General features: G+C 46.7%; 1 protein-coding gene across 3 annotated transcripts in view; it reads right to left on the bottom strand.

Moving 5' to 3' along the window:
- Positions 1-22,918, bottom strand: part of IFT81 (intraflagellar transport 81) — a 34,356-nt gene extending 11,438 nt beyond the window's left edge. Inside the window, exons 1-12 of one of the 3 annotated variants that reach the window (XM_058157974.1) lie at positions 22,828-22,918; positions 20,701-20,864; positions 19,383-19,486; positions 17,714-17,894; positions 16,951-17,040; positions 15,719-15,784; positions 15,312-15,422; positions 14,134-14,218; positions 8,479-8,642; positions 6,456-6,551; positions 4,826-4,972; positions 59-208 (exon numbers count right to left, since the gene is read on the bottom strand). In XM_058157974.1, coding sequence (XP_058013957.1) covers positions 59-208; positions 4,826-4,972; positions 6,456-6,551; positions 8,479-8,642; positions 14,134-14,218; positions 15,312-15,422; positions 15,719-15,784; positions 16,951-17,040; positions 17,714-17,894; positions 19,383-19,486; positions 20,701-20,844 — 1,338 coding nt within the window. In that variant the 5' untranslated portion in view covers positions 20,845-20,864; positions 22,828-22,918. Of the gene's footprint in view, positions 1-58; positions 209-4,825; positions 4,973-6,455; positions 6,552-8,478; positions 8,643-14,133; positions 14,219-15,311; positions 15,423-15,718; positions 15,785-16,950; positions 17,041-17,713; positions 17,895-19,382; positions 19,487-20,700; positions 20,865-22,111; positions 22,133-22,237; positions 22,254-22,827 lie in introns of those variants that run through there. The other 2 variants (XM_058157973.1, XM_058157975.1) reach the window with 2 other exon arrangements.
- Between the last annotated feature and the right edge of the window lie 194 nt (positions 22,919-23,112).

Below are 23,112 nucleotides of genomic sequence, written 5' to 3' on the forward strand. Positions count from 1 at the left end.
CGTTGCCATCAAAAACCCCGGGCAGTCCTGGCTTTACAGGACGAGGAGGGAGAATTACCAATTGCTGCTGGATGTCTTCGTGCCGCTGTTTCAGGAGCTCTTCCGTCCGCTGCAGGATACCATACTCGGCCGCGATCTCGGCTATTTCCAGGCGCTTCTTCTTGTAAAGGGTGTTTTTGCTTCGCAGCTTGTTAACGTACCGCTTAAACTGAAATGAGAAAGATCACAATCCTTGGCCGTGCAAAGTTGCGCGGTCCAGCCAGGGTCCTTACGAGATAATATTTCGATAACCTTTTCGTTCTCGTTAGAAATCAAGAAATCATGCTCTCTTGGGTAGAAATAGAAAAGTCACCTTTAAAAGATCACCGTTTAGAGTATTTTTGATACACACAGACACAGACCAAAAAACCAAAGGCTTTGCATTTCTTTATTCGGCTTTTCAATGTTGCCTTAAATCACTGAAAACTTTTAAAACGTTAAGAAAACACAAGTTGGGGTGCATAGAACCCTCCCTGGCGTAAAACATAGCGTCCCATTTGAAGAACAAATTCTTACAGTCCGAGATGAACCTTCTGTGAGAAAAACCCCCCGCCCGCCAATAACTGTATGCGCTATAAAAAGGTCTCCTGGGCAAACAGCCCATCTTAAAATCATGCCAGTTCATCCGCCATCTTTTGCCAAGGTCTCCTCTACTTCCCTGGGCTCCTGCAACTATTTTTAAATCCGAAAGCTGCAAAACTTTTCAGCCGGAGAGCAAAGCCAGATTTTTAACCATCTCATGTTTAAAAAAAAAAAAAAGACCGAGGTCCTGACGGCTCGAAGGACAAGTGTCTTTGCTGCCTGTACCATCAATGCCGCCCGGGGAAGGTCAGAAGGTAGCGCACAACTTGACAAAGCAACGGGGCCGAAGGAAAATCAGGCTTGTTTGGATTTAAGTTGGGGGAATGGCAGGGTGCAAATCAGGGGCGGGCTTCAAACATTTTAGCAAAGCTGCCCGGTCGCTGGATGGGCGTGGCTTAGTCAGCCTCCTGCACCATGGCGGGAGGGGGGCGTTTTTGCCCTCCCTGGGCTCCGGAGGCTTTTCTCGAGCCTCTGGGAAGGCAAAAACGGCCACCCCAGGCTCTGGAGGCTCTCTGGAGGCCAGAAACAGGCCCATTTCTAGCCTCCCCGAACTTCAAGAAGCCTGTTTTTCAACACCCCCTCCAAGCCTCCATGCGCACAATGCCCTTACCTGCATCCAAAACAGGCCCCGTGGGAACTCCTGGGAAAGGTGGGTGAAGCCAGCCAGGAGTGGGCTTTGGGGGTTTTTCGAACTGTACAGCATCTTAGCTGGAGGTTCTGCTGAACCCCTGCGAACCCCCAGAAGTTTACCCCTGGTGCAAACTCCCTGCCGTGAACAGGGAGTTTTCCCTGAAGAATATCCTAATGCTGGGAACGATGGAGGGCAAAAGAAGAAGGGGACGGCAGAGAAGGAGGTGGCTGGATGGAGTCACTGAAGCAATCGGCGGGAGCTTCAATGGACTGCAGGAGATGGTAGAGGACAGGAAGGCCTGGAGGAACATTGTCCATGAAGTCACGATGGGTTGGACACAACTCGCAACTAACAACAACAAGGCAACATTGCCATGAAAAGGGGACTCTTCTGTATGTTGGCTTGGCCAAGACCTGCCCCAAGGTGCGTAAAACCAGGTTTCCATCCATCTCTGGCATGGAGCTGTGTGAAAGCATTCTCCCTTTCAGACTTCTGGCTTGTTGAAAAGAGGTAAATAAAACCAGAGAATTAACACTTGTTTTAGTTTCTCCTTCCCCCACAACTTCTCCCCAACTCTGGGAGAGAAAGAGAATTAAAAACAAAACAAAACAGCAACAACAAACCAAGAAGACAACAACTAAACTCCCAATGAGATGAAAAGAGAAGCTCCTTCATTATCTCAGCGGGAAGCCCTCAAATAAGTTTGCAGGAGCCGCAGCTGGGAAACCGTTGGCGCTGTTTTACTGCCCATCCAATTAATGTAGTTTCGGCTCGGCAGGCAGTTAAAGAGAATTTCATCTGAGCAAATTGCTGGCCTTGACAAGCTCTGGACCGATCACTCACTCGAGAGCCCCCAACCCCAAGGAGGCTCGGGTGGCTCCAGGGGAATGTCCCTTTCTCAGGGACAGGGGATAAGCCCAGTGGTGGGATTCAGCCGGTTCGCACCTATTCGGGAGAACCGGTTGTTAACTTTCTAAGCAGTTTGGAAAACCGATTGTCGGAAGAAATCTTCTTTTGTTTTTTTCCCCCCCACTTTCCAGGGCTAATCCTGTAAGGAAGGCAGGAAGGAAACATTCTGGTGGTGTTTCTAGCCCAATCTTTATTGCCCTGCTTACAGAAACTGCCTCTCTGGTTAACCCTTAGTACATTGTAACAGCTAAGACGAAGCGCCCATCGATGCGAGTGATGTTGAGTTGACCACACCCACACGGTCACATGACCACCAAGCCATGCCTACCCAGCTGGTCATCAGGGCAGAGAACCGGTTGTTAAATTATTTGAATCCCACCACTGGATAATGTCCACCAGAAAGGCAGGAAGAGGAAGGCAACTGGAAAAGCACACCTGTGCCTGACTCCAAGCCCCTGTGGCAAAGATGACTTGGAACTGTGGCGGAAGAAAAAATGGGATGCGCTCGGTGATTTGGAGCCAATCACTAGGAGCCGGTGAGTTCTAGTCCCACTCTAGGAATGGAAGCTGTCTGGGTGATTCTGGGCTCGTTCCTCCCTCTCAGCCCAACCTACCTGACAGGATTGTTGTGGGAAAATAGGAGAAGGAAAGAGTATTATGTATGTTGAGTTACTTATAAAGGCAGGATAAAGATCTATTAAATAAATGACCAACCTCCTAGAAGAAAACTACCAGGAATCTCAGCTCCCTAGAACTGGCATTCAACTGCAAAGAGTACAATGTACCATGGAAGAGAGCTAAAATTATCCCCGGTTTACCTAACACCCCTCGTAACTGAACCATCTCTCCTTCACTCTCTCTCTCGTGCAGGCATGCAATTCCTTCATTTTTTACGGTTTGATAGCTGCAGGGAGAAGCTTGCCAGCCTGGCCTGGATTTTTCTTTTAACGACCACGACGTCATCGTCCCTTCTGCAAGAGGCCGCTTGAGCCTCTTGAACATCTTCCCCAATTTCCCCCTTTAAAAAACAATTTTAAAAAAAGTATTAAATTGGGGTTTTAATTGGGGTGTTTAATTGTATTTAAATTTTTAGGCCATACATTGAATTCGTTTTTTATACTGCTTGTGTTGATGTATTTTTGTATTTTATTGGCTGTGAACCGCCCTGAGTCCTTCGGGAGAAGGGTGGTATACAAATTTAATAAATAATAATAATAATAAAATAAATCCAGCCACTATTTTCCTCCCTTTGCACAAAGGCTGGGCTTTCCTTGCCTCGGAAAGCAGCGTGTGCTTCCCCCTCTCATGGGGAGGCCAGGAAACCATAAGCCCGAGCTGACCTTTCTGGGGAGGAGGCGTTAAGACCTCCACCGAGGATACAATTGCTGGCATGCAGAAGACGTCCAGGCAGGGAAGGCCCTAATTCAAACCTTATACAGGCCATAAGGGGATACCAGTAACTCAAACCCCTGGGGGCAGGGGGGGGGGCGGCAATGCAGGCTGGAAGCGGCTGAGGTCTCATCACAAATCATTAAGGGCTCTAACTTCATGTCGAAAGTATTAAACGACATGATAGCGCTGCACACCAGAACAACTAGAGGCAAGGACGGGTTTTGCCCCCACGTCATCTCTCTGCTAAACAACTGATTCCCACAACACTGTCAAAGGATATACTAAGGCTATATCGCTATTTTTATTCTCGTCCTTCCTATTAGCGGTCTCCTCCGAATTATGGCTATAAGCTTTATTGCTTGTATCTTTATGATTTATGTTGTTTTATTTAGTTTCCCAGTATGATTTTATTTGCTTATTTAGGATCCTATGACTATCCCTAAGTGTTGTGTGTTACAATTCTTGATGAATGTATTTTTATGTACACTGAGAGCTTATGCACCAAAGACAAATTCCTTGTGTGTCCAATCACACTTGGCCAATAAAATATTCCTATTCCTATTCCTATTCCTATTCCTGTTCCTGTTCCTGTTCCTGTTCCTGTTCCTGTTCCTGTTCCTGTTCCTGTTCCTATTCTATTCTATTCTATTCTATTCTATTCTATTTTACTTTACTCTACTCTACTCTACTCTACTCTACTCTACTCTACTCTACTCTACTCTACTCTACTCTATTCTATCCTACTCTACTCTATTCAGAAGAGGCCATGGCTGAGAATCAATAGCTGTTGTATGAACTGAACCTCCAAGTTGTTCACACAGGTCTATTGGCGTTCATTTTTTCTTTCATTCCATAGAACAGTTCAGCCATAAACTCAACAACTACCCAATTCTCCATTTCCATTCGGTGCTCTAATTTATTTTCACATTTTAGCATTTCAACCGATCGTTCCCATCAGATGTGTTGACAACGTGAAATTGTTTGCGAGGTCCTTAAAACCTCGCCGGACACGCAACAGATAAGATCTTTGGCCTCTATTGCTGTTGTGTAGCATAATTACCGTTGGCACCACAGACAAAAAGCACAGAGCCTTCCCAGGGATTTGCTCCTACAAACGGTTTGCTCGGAGCAAATCCGCTACTTAAAAAGGAGAGCCACAGAGGCCAGATTTCTGGAATAAATCCTCAACTCAGAATTCTTCCAGATAACAAGGGAAGCCATCTTGGGAACCCCAACGCAAGTTTTGGCAAGGCAAAATGGCCGTTTCCTTACCTCATCGCCTTTCAAGACTTCTGTCCCGTCCAATTCCCGAGCCTGGCTCGACTTCTGTATCATTTGTCTCTCCAAGTTGGTGATCTCTTCCTTGGCCGTCTGAAGTTCCTCCGCCTTGGCGGTTTTCTTCCGCGAGATGATGGAGGCCTGCGAGGATTCTCAGACGGGTTAGTATTAGGGCGTCAAAGTGGACAATGCCAGGAAAAGAGCTGACATGCCAACTTCAGTAGCTTTAGGGAGTTGAAGTCCACCCGTGCTGGATGGGGAATTCTGGGAGTTGAAGTCCACCCATGCTGGATGGGGAATTCTGGGAGTTGAAGTCCACCCATGCTGGATGGGGAATTCTGGGAGCTGAAGTCCATCCACACTGGATGGAGAATTCTGGGAGCTGAAGTCCACTCATGCTGGCCACACATCTTAAAAGCTGCCTGGGAAACATTATGTTAGACCCATTGCAAGTTATCATTTAAATCAGGGATGGCAACTTTGAAGACTTGTGGATTTCAGGTGGTTTAGGTGATGTTGGTCTAGAAAAGCCCAAGTGGGTCAGCTTTTCTATAGAGACCACCGATGTGTAACGTCTGACATAAGGACAAATAATGTTCAAGGCAGAACTACATATTACAACTAAAATATCACAGGAGGATCTCAAATGGCTTCAAAGGGAAGCTAAACCTGGTGTTTTTAGTCATTCAAAAGGCAGATTTTACCACTGTACAGGTAATTCTGGAGGTACCTTCCAACCTCTGGCTGAAATCATTCGGTCTGGGCCCGTTGTTTCTCTCACCTGGGCCCACGGTGACAAATGGGGTTAAAAACACCACAGGGCCCTCCAGGAGAGCCGATGAAAGGGGTCCCGTGGAGCTGGGCACAGAAGGCCACCTGTTTTCGACTAAGTGAGGAGTTCTGAATTCCTGGCATGGCTCCGCTGAGGGATGTCAGCACTTTATAGAAAGAGCCAACTGGTCTCTTGTACCGGCACATTATGTAGCATACTTAGCCTTGTAACACAAGGCTCACAACAACAAAAGGCCCTGGATCACATTCGCTACCCAAAACTATATCTCGTTCCACCTATTAAATTATGGTTGGCTAACAGTTCTGGAATCATCAGATGCCCCCAAACGCAATGGCCACCCTATCAAGAAACCTGCAATGGCTTCAAGTCCCAGTGGCTGGGATCTTAGTCTGCAATACAGGTAGTCCCCGATTTACGACAGTTTGTTTAGGTCGCTAAACGTTTGAAGTTACAAAGGCACTGGAGAAAAGGGACTTTTTAACGACCGTTACAGAATTCCCCACAGCCACGTGATCAAAATTCAGACACTTGGCAATTGACTCATATTTACGACGGTCGCAGTGTCCCTGGGTCACCGATCCCCTTCTGCGACCTTCTGGCAAGCGAAATCCATGGGGATCCTAGACCCACTTAACAGCCGTGTTGCTAACTTAACCACGGCGGCGATCCCCTTAACAACAGGGGGGAGGGGGGAAGGAAACGTTGTTAAGATGGGGTAAAACTCACTTAACAAACGTCTCGCTTAGAGACAGTAATTTTGGCTTGGTAAATCGAGGGCTGCCTGCATCTCAGTTTCTCCCCGGGCTCGTCCTGCCAAGAATTTCTTCTCACCTGTTGCCGGTACATCGAAAATTTACTATCGATGGGTTCGTACTTCATCATCCTCTTCTCGATCAATTGATTGATTTGGGCGTTGACCTCCTTTATCTGCAAAGACAGAAGGTTTGAGGAGGACTTTTCGCAATAAAGGCAAAACCGAGTTTGTAGACAGAAGCCAGTTCCAGAAATAGGCTTTAACTTCTCACTAATGGATTCGGATGAGGTGTGTGTGTGTGGGGGGGGGTTTGTTTTTACAGCCAAAAGACCCTTTCTGGAATTTTGGGCGAACTCTTCTACAATTAACGCCCAGGCGAGTTTTAAAATAGCAAATGGCAACCGCTCGTTTTCACTTCGCTTGTGGGCTTTTCAGCGCTTGAAGCTTTTTGTCAGCGAGCAAGCAATTCAAGCCAGACTTCTAGAGCTGGAAGGGGATGTTAGGCTACGGAGTCCGATGACTTGCTCAGGTCAGGAGTCCCAGTTCAAATCCCGTAACAGGTGTGGCTCTGCTTACACAAATGGGGTGAATGTCATCTGGGGAGGCATTCATTGGTTAAGCTTGACTGTATTCTATGAAAAACCAGTTAATGAGGAGTCTTGTAAAAGCTTATATATATATATATATATATATATATATATATATATATATATATATATATATATAGGTCTTTGGTTATTGGGTTTTCTCGCGTAAAATTGGAAGTGTCTTGGCGGCGTTTTGTGAAGTCTCATTCGTCATCTTCAGGCTTCAGCTTCGTGCTTCTGGAAGCAATGCAGAAGCACGAAGCTGAAGAAGAAGCACGAAGCACGAAGAAGCACGAAGCTGAAGCCTGAAGATGATGAATGAGACTTCGTCGAAACGTTGCCAAGACACTTCCAATTTTACGCGGGAGAAAACCCGAATAACCAAAGACCTACATACATATATGTGTGTGTGTGTGTGTGTGTGTGTGTGTGTGTGTGTGTGTATGTATGTGTGTGTGTATACACACACACACACACACACACATATGGAAAAATTATTGGTTATTAATGGTTACGTGTATTGGGAAAATACACAAAGAGTGGGACTGCAAATCTAAAAGACAACTATCTATTACCTAAATGACAGAGATCGGTTTGCAAGGCCCGTCTCCAATTTTACAGCCCAATTCCTATTTTTAAAGACTCAGGTTTCCCCATCCTGCCAGGCTGTGATTTATCTTTTGAAATAAAGACACACCAAGGAGCCTCTTCTTTCATTCCTGTTTGTTTGAGTGACACTGTGTAAATCAAAGGGATTTTATTGGACTGGGGGGGGGAGAAACCGAGCTAATAACCGGCACCTGTAAATCTAAATTTAAATCCGCTTCTCTTGTAAAATTTCTTGATTTCCCTCCAGCTCACTGCCCTGCTGCTGAGCCGGTCTAGGCACGAAAAGAGACCGAGACGGCTTTCTTTGCTCCTCGCTCAAGGTTGATCGTTCAACTAAAAATAAGCATCCAGATAGCGCGTTTAACTAGCAATGCTTCTTTGGGGCTTCTGCTAATAAGGAAATGGATATTGATTCATGAATTTATAACCCGGAGGGAGGAAACTGACTTTGCAATCTTTCTGGCGTTCCATGAATGAGGGCGCTGGGTTTTGTTGAAAAGGGTCTTCTCCTGGGATAATCTCCAGGGAGGCCAACGTTATCCCGAGGTGACCCCTCCCATCTATTTCAAGGCATGCGGACAATGCCTGGGCAGTTGCGAGAGAGGGTGAATGCTAAGCCATCTTAGGCTAACCTGGTGCCTTCGGAAGGGAGTGGGTTACAGCCAGCCTGGAATGACTCGGAATATATCCACTCTTAGTGATGCTCCCCAAGGCCGTCTGGCCAGAGCCCGCCCTGAAAAAACATAAAATAGCACCTATCCTCTCTAGATGGAACGGCCTTCAGTCACTTAGGAAGAGGAATTATTGTGTGGTCCTTGATGCTCTCTGCCCTTGTTTTCTGGCAGTCGTTTCGCGACCCAACTAGGTAACGTCACCAGTGCTATTTATTTCCCCGCCCGCTTACTTTGGCTTCCAGCTCGTTGAGATCCGACTGGCCCATGGCTGGCTCGGCTACCACTTTCTGCAGGAGGAGCAACGACTGTTTCTTCGTTTCCAGCTCTCTGGGAAATTTCTCGGAGACCAAATAAGTGTTGAACTTTGTCTCTTCTTCTAGACTCTTCATTAAGCCTGAACAACAGAGCAGAACAAAACCCTCACATCCCGCATGTGTCTAAACAAAGGGAGGAGAAGGGCCATTTAGCGTCAGGCTGTAATAACTGTAATTTAGACCCCAGCTAATTTAGCAGCCGATGGCGTTAATTTCTGTGGGAACCAATAAGGAAGGAGGTTCCCCATGTTTCGATTGGCAGAGATAAATATACAGCACGTTAGCAGATAAAAAGCAAGCTGGAGAAACCCCAAAAGCGCATAGATTTATTATTTTTTTGTAGAAAGAGATGTCAATTTTCCCCCCCTCCATTTCCTGAACAGGGATAAAAGACGGAAGGAAAAGAAGATCTAGATCAGCGTTTCTCAACCTTGGTTACTGGAATAAGGCTGGGGGATTCTGGGAGTTGAAGTCCAGACCTTTTCCAGCCGTCAAGATCAAGAAACACCGGTCAAGCTGTTTTCGGACACAAGTAGAACTTTTCTATTTTGTGGGTTTGATAGGCCGCAGGAACAACCCAGAGTAGAGCCCCTGGCTTCCGAGTAACATTTCTCACAACCTCACAACCTGCAAAAAAGTAGGAGAGATACGAGGGCGCCCATTCTATGACACCCAGAGCATTTTTCTACTTCAAGTTTACTCGGCCTTTGGTAGCTTTGGGAGACACGGCTTACGGTCAGAACACCGCACGTCATCGCGGCTTGTTAAGGCATGGATGGCACCAATGGTGAAATTCAATTTTTTTTACTACCGGTTCTGTGGGCATGGCTTGGTGGGCATGGCAGGGGAAGGATACTGCAAAATCTCCATTCCCTCCCCATTCCAGGGGGAAGGATACTGCAAAATCTCCAATGCCCACTTCAGACTGTGAGATTAGCCCCCATCCCCGGGGGACCGAACGCCGTCCTAATTTCCCCCCAGTTTTCAAAGAATCATGAACTTTTACAAGGAGGCTAGAAGAGAAAAAAATAAAATAAAATGCACTTTAAGGTTTTCTATTATCCTTCATAATCTCTTCCCCCCCCCCACATCCTTTCTTTGTAGAGTCTCTAAGGCCAGACCCTGCCTGGGGCTTCAGGTCCCTCGAGGGCTGTTTTTAGGTATGCAAAGCTGTGAGTTCGTATTCATCCGGAATCCGGAAGGGGGGGGGGGAGGCAGACTGATTTTTGTGAGGCTGCGCTAAGGAACATGCTCAAGCCGGAGAGAGGAAGACGGAGTCGTCTCCATCCAATTGCCTGCCGTTCAGTTCAAGACGAAGTTTCTCCCGAGACTTAAGGCCAGGGCTGAAGCTCAGCAGGTTCTGGAGAACCGGTAGCGGAAATTTTGAGTAGTTCGGCAAATGCCACGTCTGGCTGGCCCCAGTGGGGTGGGAATGGGGATTTTGCAGTATCCTTCCTCCAGGTGGTGGGGAGGGAATGGGGATTTTGCAGTATCCTTCGCCCAGGTGGTGGGGAGGGAATGGGGATTTTGCAGTATCCTTCCCCCAGGTGTGGGGAGGGAATGGGGATTTTGCAGTATCCTTCCCCCAGGTGGTGGGGAGGGAATGGGGATTTTGCAGTATCCTTCCCCCAGGTGTGGGGAGGGAATGGGGATTTTGCAGTATCCTTCGCCCAGGTGTGGGGAGGGAATGGGGATTTTGCAGTATCCTTCCCCCAGGTGTGGGGAGGGGACGGGGAATTTGCAGTATCCTTCACCTGCCACGCCCACCAAGCCACACCACACCCACCAAGCCACGCCCACAGAACCGGTAGTAAATAAAATTGAATTTTCACCACCACTTAAGGCCCTGGAGAAGGCTTGCAGTTTGTGTACAAAACGGGAAAAAAAACGGAAAAGGGAAAAATGCTGCTGGGAGGAAAAACAGACTTCCCCCCCAGCCACCCCCAGCCCGTTTTTTGGTTTGCCTAGCAAGCCTGCTGGGAGGAAAAACGGGGTGTGGGGGGGTGTTTCGTTTTTGAGAGAGAGAGAGAAAGGAAGGAAGGAAGGAAGAGGAAGACGGAGTTGTCTCCATCCAATTGCCTGCCATTCAGTTCCAGACGAAGTTTCTCCCGAGACTTAAGGCCAGGGATGAAGCTCAGCAGGTTCTGGAGAACCGGTAGCGGAAATTTTGAGTAGTTCGGAGAACCGGCAAATGCCACGTCTGGCTGGCCCCAGAGTGGGTGGGAATGGGGATTTTGCAATATCCTTCCCCCAGGAGTGAGGAAGAAATGGGGATTTTGCAGTATCCTTCTCCTGCCACACCCACCAAGCCACGCCCACCAAGCCACGCCCACAGAACCAGTAGTAAATAAATTTGAATTTTCACCACTGCTTAAGGCCTTGGAGAAGGCTTGCAGTTTGTGTACAAAACTACACAAAATGCCACCAGTGTGTCATCCAGGGAAAACCTGCCCTGTCACTATATTGGAGAACCAGGACACAATGCTGGCTAAGATGGTGGACCAGAACTAGGAAGTTTTCAAGGGTCAGCATTTGCCAGCTTTGGCACCTTTGAGATGGTGTGGACGACAATTCCACAGCCAGTCAGCAAGTGTACCTGATTATTATTATTTTTTTTGGGGGGGGGGAGGGGAGGCTGCTACAAATGTATTACAGGTTGTTCTCTCGACCCGACGACCACATCAGAGCCCCAGATTTCTGTCACTAAGTGAGACATTTGTTCAGTGAGTTTTGCCCAGGGGTGAAATGCTCCCGGTTTGGACCCGGATCGCCTGATCTGGTAGTGATGGTGGCGGATGGTTCGGAGAACCGGTAACAAAAATCCCTGGGCCCCCCCACACCCAGCTGAGCCACGCGATCACAAAAACCGGGGGGGGGGGGGAAGAGTCCATTTTTCTTCCCAGCAGGCTTTCCTGAAGGTTCCCTGAAGCCTGCTGGGAGGGAAAATGGACTTCCCACCCAGTTTTTTGGTTTACCTAGCAAGCCTGCTGGGAGGGAAAATGGGGTGTGGGGGGGTGGTTCGTTTTTGAGAGATAGAGAGAAAGGAAGGAAGGAAGGAAGGAAGGAACGAAGGAAGGAAGGAGTACAAACCTGGCACTAGACGCAGCTTCAGAGGATAATCCAGGGCTGGAAGGGACCTGGAGGTCATCTAGTCCAATCCTACTCCAGCAGGACATTGCTAGTGAGTTTGTTGTTTGATCCCCCAGTCACATAGCCCCGCCCACCCAGTCACATGAACCCCACCCACCAAGCCACGCCCCACCAAGCCACGCCCACAGAACCGGTAGCCAAAAAAAATTAGATTTCACCCCCTGGTTTTGCCCCACGTAGGTTGAGGACTACCTGTACAAGTTATTTAAAAACAAAAAACACAATGCTTCCAGGGCTAGGGAAGATTAAGTCACCCATGTAGTTCAGCGTAATTCTCTAGGACTAGGTCCTCGTCAGAAGAAGCCTTGCATGGAAACTCCTTTTTTACAAAAGAGCAAAAGGCCCTTGCTGTTCGCCCTGATCTCAAATGCCTTATACACTGTAAGCCGCCCTGAGTCTTCGGAGAAGGGCGGGGTATAAATGTAAACAAAAAAAAAAAAAAATGCAGAAGTCAGAACATCGTTTGTTGACGACATTCGGAAAGCTCCTGTCAACCCTCTCTAAAATAAATGGGAGCTGTTGTTGATTTTTCTTCCCGGTTTTGACATTCTTGAACCTAATTCTTCTAATCCTTGTGTTTATACCAAACAGAGACAAGGACCAAAGTTTTAAGTGGTTCTGTGGAGACTGTAAACACCGATGGTTTCCGTTTTTTTGTTTTGCCAGGGAAAAAAGAAGGAAAAAAAAAATTCTGCAGCAGAATTGAGGCCTAACGTAAGATTTAGGGCTTGTGAATGTTGTGTATATATATATATATATATATATATATATATATATATATATATATAGCAAACACAAATTTGGTACAAAGTTTGTCGTGAAAGTGACTGCCTGAGGACTCCTGGATTGGAATTGAAAGGCGAAAGGGAAGCCTTATGCTCTAGAGAGTAAGCTGTCTGTGTACCAAATTTGGTTGAAATTGCTTGAGAGATTTCAAGAGTTATGGTGGAACACACACAGACACACAAACAAACACACAGACACACACCCCAGGGGTGTCTTACCCCCACAGTATTTGTTTCCAGAGAGTAAGTTGTCTGTGTACCAAGTTTGGTTGAAATTGCTCAAGCCATTCCAGAGTTATGCTGGATCGTATATATATACATACATACATAGGTCCTTTTATGTGTGTGTGTGTGTGTGTGTGTGTGTGTGTGTGTGTGTGTATACTATTAATACTCATTAGCTAGTCTCCCTTTATTTCTTTATCAGTAAACATAGACACAAACACATATATTGTATATAACACACATTGTGAAGACTGTTTATGGCAGGGGTCTCCAACTTCGGCAACTTTTATTTTTTTTTAATTTAATTTATTTATTTAATTTATATACCGCCCTTCTCCCAAAGGACTCAGGGCGGTTTACAGCCAGGGTAAAAAGCACAAAAGCACAGAATTCTGGGAGTTGAAGTCCTCCAGGCTTAAAGTTGCCAAGGGTGGAGACCCTCTGGTTTATGGCGATTCTCTGTCATCCAGGTCAAGATTGTCCCAAAGGCGTGTTTTTTGTTTTTTTTCCAAGAGGCAACTGGACTTTCTGGTTTTTCTCTGAAGACATTTCACTTCCCATCCAAGGAGATTCTTCAGCTCGGAGTTAGTTGTGCCTTCTGGGTAAATTCTGCAACCTGCTCCAATATTTCCGTTGTTAGGGAGCTGAAGAAGCTTCTTGGACGAGAAGCGAAACGCCTTCGAAGAAAACACCAGACCGTCCAGTTGCCTCTTGAAGAAGAAGGCACCTTCTGGAGTGTGAAGATGGCAAAGTCCTTCGGCTGTTGCCTAAAGTTCAAGAGGCTAATTGGGATCACCTGCACCACTTTCCCCACCTTCGGCCTCTCCACAGCCATGACTTAAAACACTCCAGCTGAAAATCCAGGCGACTTTAAAGCACTTTAATCTGAGACGGGGCCATCACTCAGCGTTACTCAGCTCTTGTCAACAGCCGATGTCATCGGTTCTTAGCAGGAAAGACCTGAGCGTATCTTAGTCGCGCTTACGCAGGGGGCTAAACTATGCAGGCTTGCTAGACCCCAAGAGGAAAAGGGAATCTATCGGAGCTTAAGTTTTAAAAATAGGATAAACAGGCTGTCTTTGAGCAGGACAATCTGGTGGTGGTTTTTGGTTTTTTGTTTTAATATAAGAGACCCAGGATTAATCCTTTGTGGGCGATAGGATTCTCCGAGACCAACAGGAATAGAAAGCTGTGAAATTGCACCAAGCCAAACTCTGAAAATATGTAAATTCAGAAGGAGGGGGTGGTGGTGGTGGTATTACAGCTTTCGGCTTTTTTGTGCCGTGTTTTTTAAGTGCATGTTTTTGGGCAGAAGGCCAGAAGCCACAGTGGGGTGTGTGTGTGTGTGTGTGTGTGTGTGTGTGTGTGTGTGTGTGTGTATTTGTGATGGAGAGGGAAGACTCCCACTTACTTTCTGGCTTGGAATCCACGGCTGCATGACGCATATCCTTGAGCTGAAGCTGAACTCGGTGCAGTCGCTGCTCTGCGTGAAAAAGCTGAGGAGGGGGGGGGAAAGTGGGGAGGTGGGAAAGTGTTATTCTTACACACACACACACAATTCTTTGGAAACAAAGATAGTTTCGTGCCAAACAAAGAGGAAATCTCTGTGAAAGAACCGGCTAAATAGATGGGAGGAGGCATACAAAGGCCTGGCTGTTCCCTCCCAGGAATCAGGGGACATTGAAATGGCCGTTTTGGCAAGACAAGCTGTCCACCTGTTGTGCCAAGTCTTTTTCTCTTTTCTTTAAATGGACCTGGTTAACGTTGTTGTTGGCGAAGCACGGTGGAGAAAACTCTTCCTAACGGGGTCAAGGGATGACTTTCGTCCTCTCAAAGGCTGCCTGCCTGGCTGGCAAGCGAGGGCCCCTGCTCCCCAAGGTTCTGGTGACGGGGGAGCAGGGAGGGAGCTAATGTGAACCCCGGTTTCACCACGGATGAAGGTTCGGGGGAGCTTTAGGACCAGCAAAACAAAAGAGAAAGAGAAAGAGAAAAAGAAAAAGAAAGAAAAAGAGAAAGAGAAAGAGAAAGAAAAAGAGAAAGGAAAAAAAGAAAGAGAAAGAAAAAGAGAAAGAGAAAGGAAAAAAAGAAAGAGAAAGAGAAAAAGAAAAACAGGTAGTCCTTGGCTTATGACCACAACTGAGCCACCCCAAAAAATTATGTTGCTGAAACATTGGTTAAAAGTGAGTTTTGTCCTATTTTATAACTTTCCTTGCCACGGCTGTTAAGTGAATCACCGCAGCTGTTAAGTGAACAACACGGTCTTTAAGTGAATCTGGCTTCCCCAATGAGCTTTTTGCTTGTCAGAAGGTCACAAACGGGCATTGCGTCATCCCCGGGACTCTGGCAACCGTCATAACTGTGAATCCCTTCCCAAACGTCTGAATTTGGTTCACGTGATGCTGCCACCGTCGTGGGGTGTGATAAAAACGGTCCCGAGTCACGTTTTTTTCAGGGCCGTTGTTGTCATTTCTGCCACGAAACGAACCGCCATAAGTCGAGGACTCCCTGTATTGAACCAATAAGAACGCCGGCACCTCTGGGGAAAACAAAAACCAAACACCCCAAGATCTTGAACAGGAAGGCCCATACCTGGTTTTTCTGCTCTTGCTTCTGCTGGGCGAGGTTCTCCTCCCTCTCTTTCTCCACCCGAAGCTGCCTGGCCATCTCGAGCATCCGCTGATGGTTCTGCACCGTCTCTACCTACGGAGGAAGGGGACAAGCCGAGCGAGTGAGTCGAGAAAGCCATCCTGGGGGATCGTGTGTCTCGCAGGTTCGCGCCATCCGTCCTTCCTGTCCTCCAGACTTCCAGGAGCTGTCGTCTCCTCCGTGAAACACGGGATTCAAGTTCTGGAGCCCTGCCTGGAGGAGATTGGCTTTTCCTCCAGGGAGACATCTGATAGCCCTTCTCCAGGATTCACAGCTTGTAAATCATAATTCTTGTTTGCATTCCCGCAAGCCGAGGGGGCGAGAGGGCGTCTCACGCCCCGTCTACTTACCCGCTTCCTCAGCCGTTCTACTCGCTTCATCAGCTGATCCTTCTCCTCTTCCATGGCGGTGATATCCTAGTGGTGACACAAGACACAAATCGGTGGCAGAAAGGTACACTCAGCCCCGCAAATCAGAAATCCCTCCAAAGGGAATTCAGCTCAGGATTCCAATGGTGTTACTTTAGGTGCGTTCAGGAGCTGCTGATCCAGTTCTACAGAGGAATGATGGAGTCTGTCATCTGCACCTCTAGAACTGTCTGGTTTGGTTCTGCAACCCAACAAGGTCTTGGGCAGAGGATCATTAGAACTGCAGGAAAAACAAGGGCTACCAACCTGCCTACCATGGAGGACCTGTATACTGCACAAGTCAAAAAAGAGGGCTATGAAAATATCTACAGACCCCTCGCATCCTGGACATAAACTGTTTCAACTCTCAAAACGACACTATAGAGCACTGCACACCAGAACAACTAGACACAAGGACAGTTTTTCCCCCAATGCCATCACTCTGCTAAACAAGTAATTCCCTCAACACTGTCAAACTATTCATTAAGTCTGCACTACTATTAATCTTCTCATGTTCCCATCACCCATCTCCTTCCACTTATGACTCTATGACTGTAACTTTGTTGCTTGTATCCTTACGACTTACATTGATATTGTTTCCTGATTTCTTATTTGTACCCTATGACTATCATTAAGTGTTGTACCTTATGATTCTTGAGGAATGTATCTTTTCTTTTATGTACACCGAGAGCATATGCACCAAAGACAAATTCCTTGTGTGTCCAATCGCAGTTGGCCAATAAAAAATTCTATTTTATTCTAGTCTATTCTAATGAGAATCAACTCAGCATGTTCAAAGGAGGAATTTGGTCTTACTTTATAACAGGGGTGTCCGACCTTGGCAACTTTAAGGCCTGTGGTCTTCAGTTCCCAGAATTCCTCAGTCAGCCATGGTAGCTGTGGAATTCTGGGAGTTGAAGTCCACAGGTCTTAAAGTTGCCAAGGTTGGCTACGCCTGCTTTACAGAATTTGTAGAGATGGACAAATGGCATCAAGATAAATTCTCGGAGGCTTCCGTTCTCAATTCGTCCCGACTTCAGGTAACCGAGTACTTGTGAATTAGCAAGTGGCCTTGTAAAATATTTCTGAGCTGGAGGACCAGGCTTGGCCTGTTTTTAGAAATTTTATGTTCATTTTCAGATCTCAAACAGTTAGAAATCTCAACATTTTGTTACCCTTCTTATTTCTGCCGTTGAAAAGCCAGAGGTCCTGAGCTGTTCACATTCTTTATGTAAGTTTTTGAAAGCTTCCATCAGTTCTTCGTACTGCCAAAAAAGAAAAAGATGGTTTTTAATGCCGAAATGATAATCCATTAATTCTGAGCACAGTCATGCTTGAGTTATACCCTCCGGGGATCCATGCTCTAACCACAGGTGAACAAATTAATAGATGTCTGTTGTCTTTTGAAATGACCCATTTTTAGAGATCAAACCTTATGAATTAAATCCCAAACCATTTTTGTCCTGCATTTAGAGAACAAAGCACACACACAAAAAAACACCTAAATGCACACATAAAACTTTTGCAATTAGATGACATAAAAACGTGATTTCTAGTCTCCCCCAAAATAAAATATATACCTTAATGCAGGGGTCTCTAACCTTGGTCCCTTTAAGACTTGTGGACTTCAACTCCCAGAGCCCCCCAGCCAGCAAAGCTGGCTGAGGGACTCTGGGAGTTGAAGTCCACAAGTCTTAAAGGGACCAAGGTTAGAGACCCCTGCATTAATGCGTAACTGTTATGTATTAATGTATATACCAAATATATACATTAACAGAGCAAAATCCTAGGTCTCACCTCAGCAGATGGAAACTTATCAAGCGTGACACATTTAAAAAAAAAAACCACCCCACGTTCTGCCTTTGGTTTGCCTGTCTTACAAGCCGCCATTGAATGAATGTTTTTTGTGGGCCAAGAGGAATGTACGATCAAGGCTACCTGTCTGTTGGTATCAGCCACCGTGTCGTCATGAAGGAACTCGGTTGGCACATCGATCTTGATCAGAAAGCGGGCCAGGTAGGCCCTTTTCTTCAGCTCACTGGTCCTCTGAAGGAGCCAATGCAGGACAGGGTGAATGACGGGCTTGCTTCCCGTAACTAACCCTTGACGGAAGGTGCTCCTGCAAGAACAGGAATAAAATCATTCAAAGATTTAAAATAAGGGTAGCCAAGAGTTAGTTCCTTGCTTAGTTATCAAAAGGCTGAGGGTCAGTTAAATCAGATGGTTTTTCAACCTCAAAGACACGGGTTTCTTGTCTGAGTCTTCATCAATCAAGATATAGGTAAAGGTTCCCCTCGCACACATGTGCTAGTCGTTCCTGACTCTAGGGGGCGGTGCTCATCTCCGTTGCAAAGCCGAAGAGCCAGCGCTGTCCGGAGACGTCTCCGTGGTCATGTGGCCGGCATGACTCAACGCCAAGAGGCACACGGAACAGCCAAAGGTGGTTCTCTATTTTTCTACTGGCATTTTTTACGTGCTTTCGAACTGCTAGGTTGGCAGAAGCTGGGACGAGTCACGGGAGCTCATCCCATTACGCGGCGCTGGGGATTCGAACCGCTGAACTGCCGACCCTTCGATTGACAAGCTCAGCATCTTAGCCACTGAGCCACCGTGTCCCTTCATCAATCAAACTATCTCTCAATTTTTCTAAACTTTCCAAAAGATTGATAATTTCTACGTTTCCGGTTTTCATTCCCAGCTGCTCTCTAAGACTGTGCCTTGGTAGATAGAGGCCCAGCCCCTCTATCTGTTCAGACAAATGAATTAAAATCTCCCTTTCTCAGCAACCGTCTCTGAGAGGTTGCCTGTAAAAGCTGGCCATAACACCACGTGCCCGATTTAATTTAGCCCTGGAACCATGCTAAATGCCATCCTCTTCAGATAAACCTGGCAAATTGCCCCAGACAATCATGGCTGCAGTTCAGGGAATTAACTAAGAAGCAGCTACCGGTTTGCCATTAATCAACTAAATATGAACTGTCCCATTTTATATTGTAAGCTCTTTGGGGAAAAAAAAAAAAGATACTGGCGCTTTGCGTTAAAACAGCAGCGCCCTCTAGTGTTAAGCAGAATGTATAAAGGGGGCCGGGAAAAATACCGTATATGCAAGCAGCGGTCCGATCCAGCCTGGAATAAATCCCCAAATCAATCGTGTTAGTTTGGAAGTGGAATCCAACTGATTTAATTGTGATTTATTCCCACGTACGTTCATAAAGTTGCTGAGGTGGAAACGTATAATACAAAGCAAACTTTCTGAGATTATCATGACTGTCCCCATCCTGACGCGCAACTCCTCAGCGCAGTCAGTCTTCAGAATTAAGATTATCTAACGAAGAGGGATAATGGTAAAGTATCATGTGACAGGCAAGCTAACAAAGCAGGGGCTCTAGAAGAGATAAGTTTAGTGTAAATACGTGATGTTACTGCATTCAACAACAGCTGAATTTTATAACAACCATGTGTTTTGTGAAGGGGGTTGTGTTTTTCCTTTTAAAATGTTTTTAGTAATTTGTAAACTATTCAGAGTTGCTGGAAATTGGGCAACATGAACATTTAATACATTATCTTTATTACTACTACTACTACTACTACTACTACTATTACTTACAAGTCACTGGTACCTCCTGGAGGTTTGTATTTAAGAATGCCGAGCAGGGTCAACATCCGTTTTGCTGTGTGTTCCGGCAATTCTTCTCTAATATCAACGATGTGCTGAAAGGTTTAACCACAGTTAAACACAATACATTACAACTACATTACAACTACAACAATTACAACTACATTACTGTGTGCAGCTTAAGGGGATCAAATATAATGAATGTTAAGAGCCCAGGGATGTTCTATGGAACTTCCAGGAAGCGGAAGCATTAGTCATGCGCTCAGATGTGATTTTCCCTTCCATGAGTTGAGGACGTGCATAGTTAAATTCATGGGATCTCAATCGTCTTACGCATGTCTAACTCTCTTAAGATGAAGAAAAGGGTTTCATTTCGAGACAAACCACTAAAGCCAGCCAGATCTGTCTTTGGTACATCAGCCCTCCCCAGTCTAACACCCTGCAGATACATTGGTCAAAACATTGGGGAAAAAAAGGTTGGAAAAATAGTTGCTACCAACTTGCCCTCGATGGAGGACCTGTATACTGCACAAATCAAGAAGAGGGCCGTGAAAATATTTACAGACCCCTCGCATCCTGGACATAAACTGTTTCAACTCTTTACCATCAAAACGACGCTACAGAGCACTGCACACCAGAACAACTAGACACAAGAACAGTTTTCCCCCCCGAACACCATCACTCTGCTAAACAAATCATTCCCTCAACACTGTCAAACTATTCACTAAGGCTGCATTACTATTAATCTTCTCATCGTTCCCATCACCCATCTCCTTCCACTTATGATTGGATGACTGTAACTTTGTGGCTTGTATCCTTACAACTTATATTGATATCCTTTCCTGATTGCTTATTTGTAACCTATGACTATCATTAAGTGTTGTGCCTTATGATTCTTGATGTATGTATCTTGTCTTTTTATGTACACTGAGAGCGTAGGCCCCAAAGACAAATGCCCCACGGTGCCTCTGCAAGAGAAAACGGAGCATCCCTCCCAAGCTCCGTTTTTGCTGGCAGAGAGTTGCAGGAAACTGTCCCAACCGAAAACGGAGCTCGGGAGCCCATTTTCGCTGACAGAGCGCTTGGGCCACCAAACGAATGACGTTGAACTGGCCACGCCGACCCCGGCCAGGTCCACCCCAACCCTCCGAGGTCAAACACAACCGTGATGCAGCCCTCAATGAAATCGAGTTTGACACCCCTGCTCCGTAAGATGCAGGAAAAACCCAGGGCTGATGTTTCCAGCTAATAAGGCACCCGCCAAGTTTTCCAAACACAAGATTGCTGTCCTGGCAAACACCTAACGCACCTTGGGGTCAATCTCACCCAGGACATCGCTCAGCAACTGTAAGAGCTGCGTTGATTCCAGAGAGTCAAAAGTGATCAAGTTGAAATTCTTTTTGAAGGGCTCTTTGTTGAGCTTCTCAACGATGAATTTCAGTTGGTCGCTCATGATGGCATCCAGAAAAGGATCTGCAGGAAGGGAAAAGAGAAAGAGGTTAAGGAAGAAGTCGCTGCTAATATGGGGTCTCTCAAAATGATGATTAGGGGACTGCAGACTAAAACATATGAAGAACATATGAGGAACTGGGCATGGCTAGTCTAGTGAAGAGAAGGACCAGGGGAGACAGGATAGCAGTCTTCCAATATTTGAGGGGCTGCTACAGAGAGGAAGGGGTCAGGCTGTTTTCCAAAGCACCCGAAAGCCGGACAAGGAATAATGGATGGAAACTGACCAAGGAGAGATTCAACCTGGAAATAAGGAGGAATTTTCTGACAGTGAGAACAATCCACCCATGGAACAGAAGTTGCCTTTGGAAGTTGTGGGAGCTTCATCACTGGAGGCTTTCAAGAAGAGACTGGACTGCCATCTGTCAGGAATGGTGTGGGGGTCTCCTGCTTGGGTGGGGGGTTGGACTAGATGACCTACAAGGTCCCTTCCAGCTCTGTTCATCTGAATTTATCTAAGATTATCAAAGGCCTGGAGGCAAAAAACATACGATGAACGGTTGCAGGAACTGGGCCTGGCTAGTCTACTGAAGAAAAGGACCAGGGGAGAAGAGGATAGCAGTCTTCCAATATTTGAGGGGCTGCCACAGAGAGGAAGGGGGTCAAGCTATTTTCCAAGGCACACAAAGGCCAGACAAGGAATAATGGATGGAAACTGACCAAGGAGAGATTCAACCTGGAAATAAGGAGGAATTTTCTGACAGTGAGAACAATCAACCCGTGGAACAGAAGTTTCCTTTGGAAGTTGTGGGAGCTTCATCACTGGAGGCTTTCAAGAAGAGGCTGGACTGCCATCTGTCAGGAATGGTGTGGGGGTCTCCTGCTTGGGCAGGGGGGTGGACTAGATGACCTCCAAGGTACCTTCCAACCCTATTTTCTTTCTTTTTCTTTCTTTCTCGCTCTCTTTTTTCCTTCCTTCTTTCTTTCCCTCCCTTCTTTCTTTCTCTTTCTCTCTCTCTCCCTTCCTTCCTTCCTTCCTTCCTTCTTTCTTTCTCTTTCTCTCTCTCGCTCTGTTCCTTCCTTCCTTCCTTCCCTCCCTCTTTCTTTCCTTTTATTTATTTATTTATTTTAATTTGCATTTATATCCCGCCCTTCTCCAAAGACTCAGGGCGGCTTACACTATGTAAGCAATAGTCTTCATCCTATTTGTATATTTATACAAAGTCAACTTATTGCCCCCCCCCAACAATCTGGGTCCTCATTTTACCTACCTTATAAAGGATGGAAGGCTGAGTCAACCTTGGGCCTGGTGGGACTTGAACTTGCAGTAATTGCAGGCAGCTGTGTTAAAAGTTTTATTTATTTATTTAAAAGTTTCATCCACCCTCCTCACTTACAAGGGTCTATGTTCATCCACAACCTGTCTGGGCTGCTTGGGCTATTCCGGCACATTTTGGGGCTGCGACCCCCATCCATCCCTTGCAGGGAAGGGGAAGTTTGCCCCCCTCCCTCTAATTGTGGATATGGGCGGGGCGGGGGGGGGTCTTTCAATTACTCTACTGACATACTTGGCAGCCTTTAAAAAAAAAATGGGTGGGTTTTTGGGATTTAGACCCAGAAAAGGGGGCCCAACCAGCTCCTTGCAGTGCTGCCCAAACTGGGCCACTGCAAGAGGGGTGGACTACAACTCCCAGAATCCCCCAGCCTTGGGGAGTTCTGGGAGTTGTAGTCCACCCCTCTTGGCAGTCGGAAACTGACCTGTTTGGGTGAATTCCCCTTCCCTCCTCAGGAATTCTCCCCCCCACCCCCTAATTTGAGCCCGCGGCCCCCTCCGTCCTTCCTGGGCTCCCCTCCCCCCCAAAACTGCATGGTGTGGAGGGGGCAGCCCAGCTCCTCCCATTCAGGCTAAACGGAAGCGGGAACCCCCAAATTTTAAGCAGGCCCCCCACACTTTCCTCCCCCTCCTCCCCTCGCGCCCCTTCCCCACCTCGGGAAAAAAAGCGCCGGGCCGCCCAGGCCTGTAGCGACGGTTGCTAGGCGACGGGGCCCAGTTCCGCGCACGTGACCATCATGGCGGCGGAGCGGGAGGGAGGGAGAAAAGAAGAAGAGGAGGCGCGGCTTGTTGAGCGATGACGTATAAGAAGTGGGCGTGGCAAGAAGTGTGTGGTGGGGGGAGAGGGAGAGAGAGAGAGAGAAAGGGGCGATCCGGCCGCGCCTGCGCGATACGAGGAAGGGGGGGGAAAAGACGAAAGTAGAAGAAAAAAAACGAGAA

The sequence above is a fragment of the Ahaetulla prasina genome, chromosome 15 (assembly GCF_028640845.1).
Source record: "Ahaetulla prasina isolate Xishuangbanna chromosome 15, ASM2864084v1, whole genome shotgun sequence".
NCBI lineage: Eukaryota > Metazoa > Chordata > Lepidosauria > Squamata > Colubridae > Ahaetulla > Ahaetulla prasina.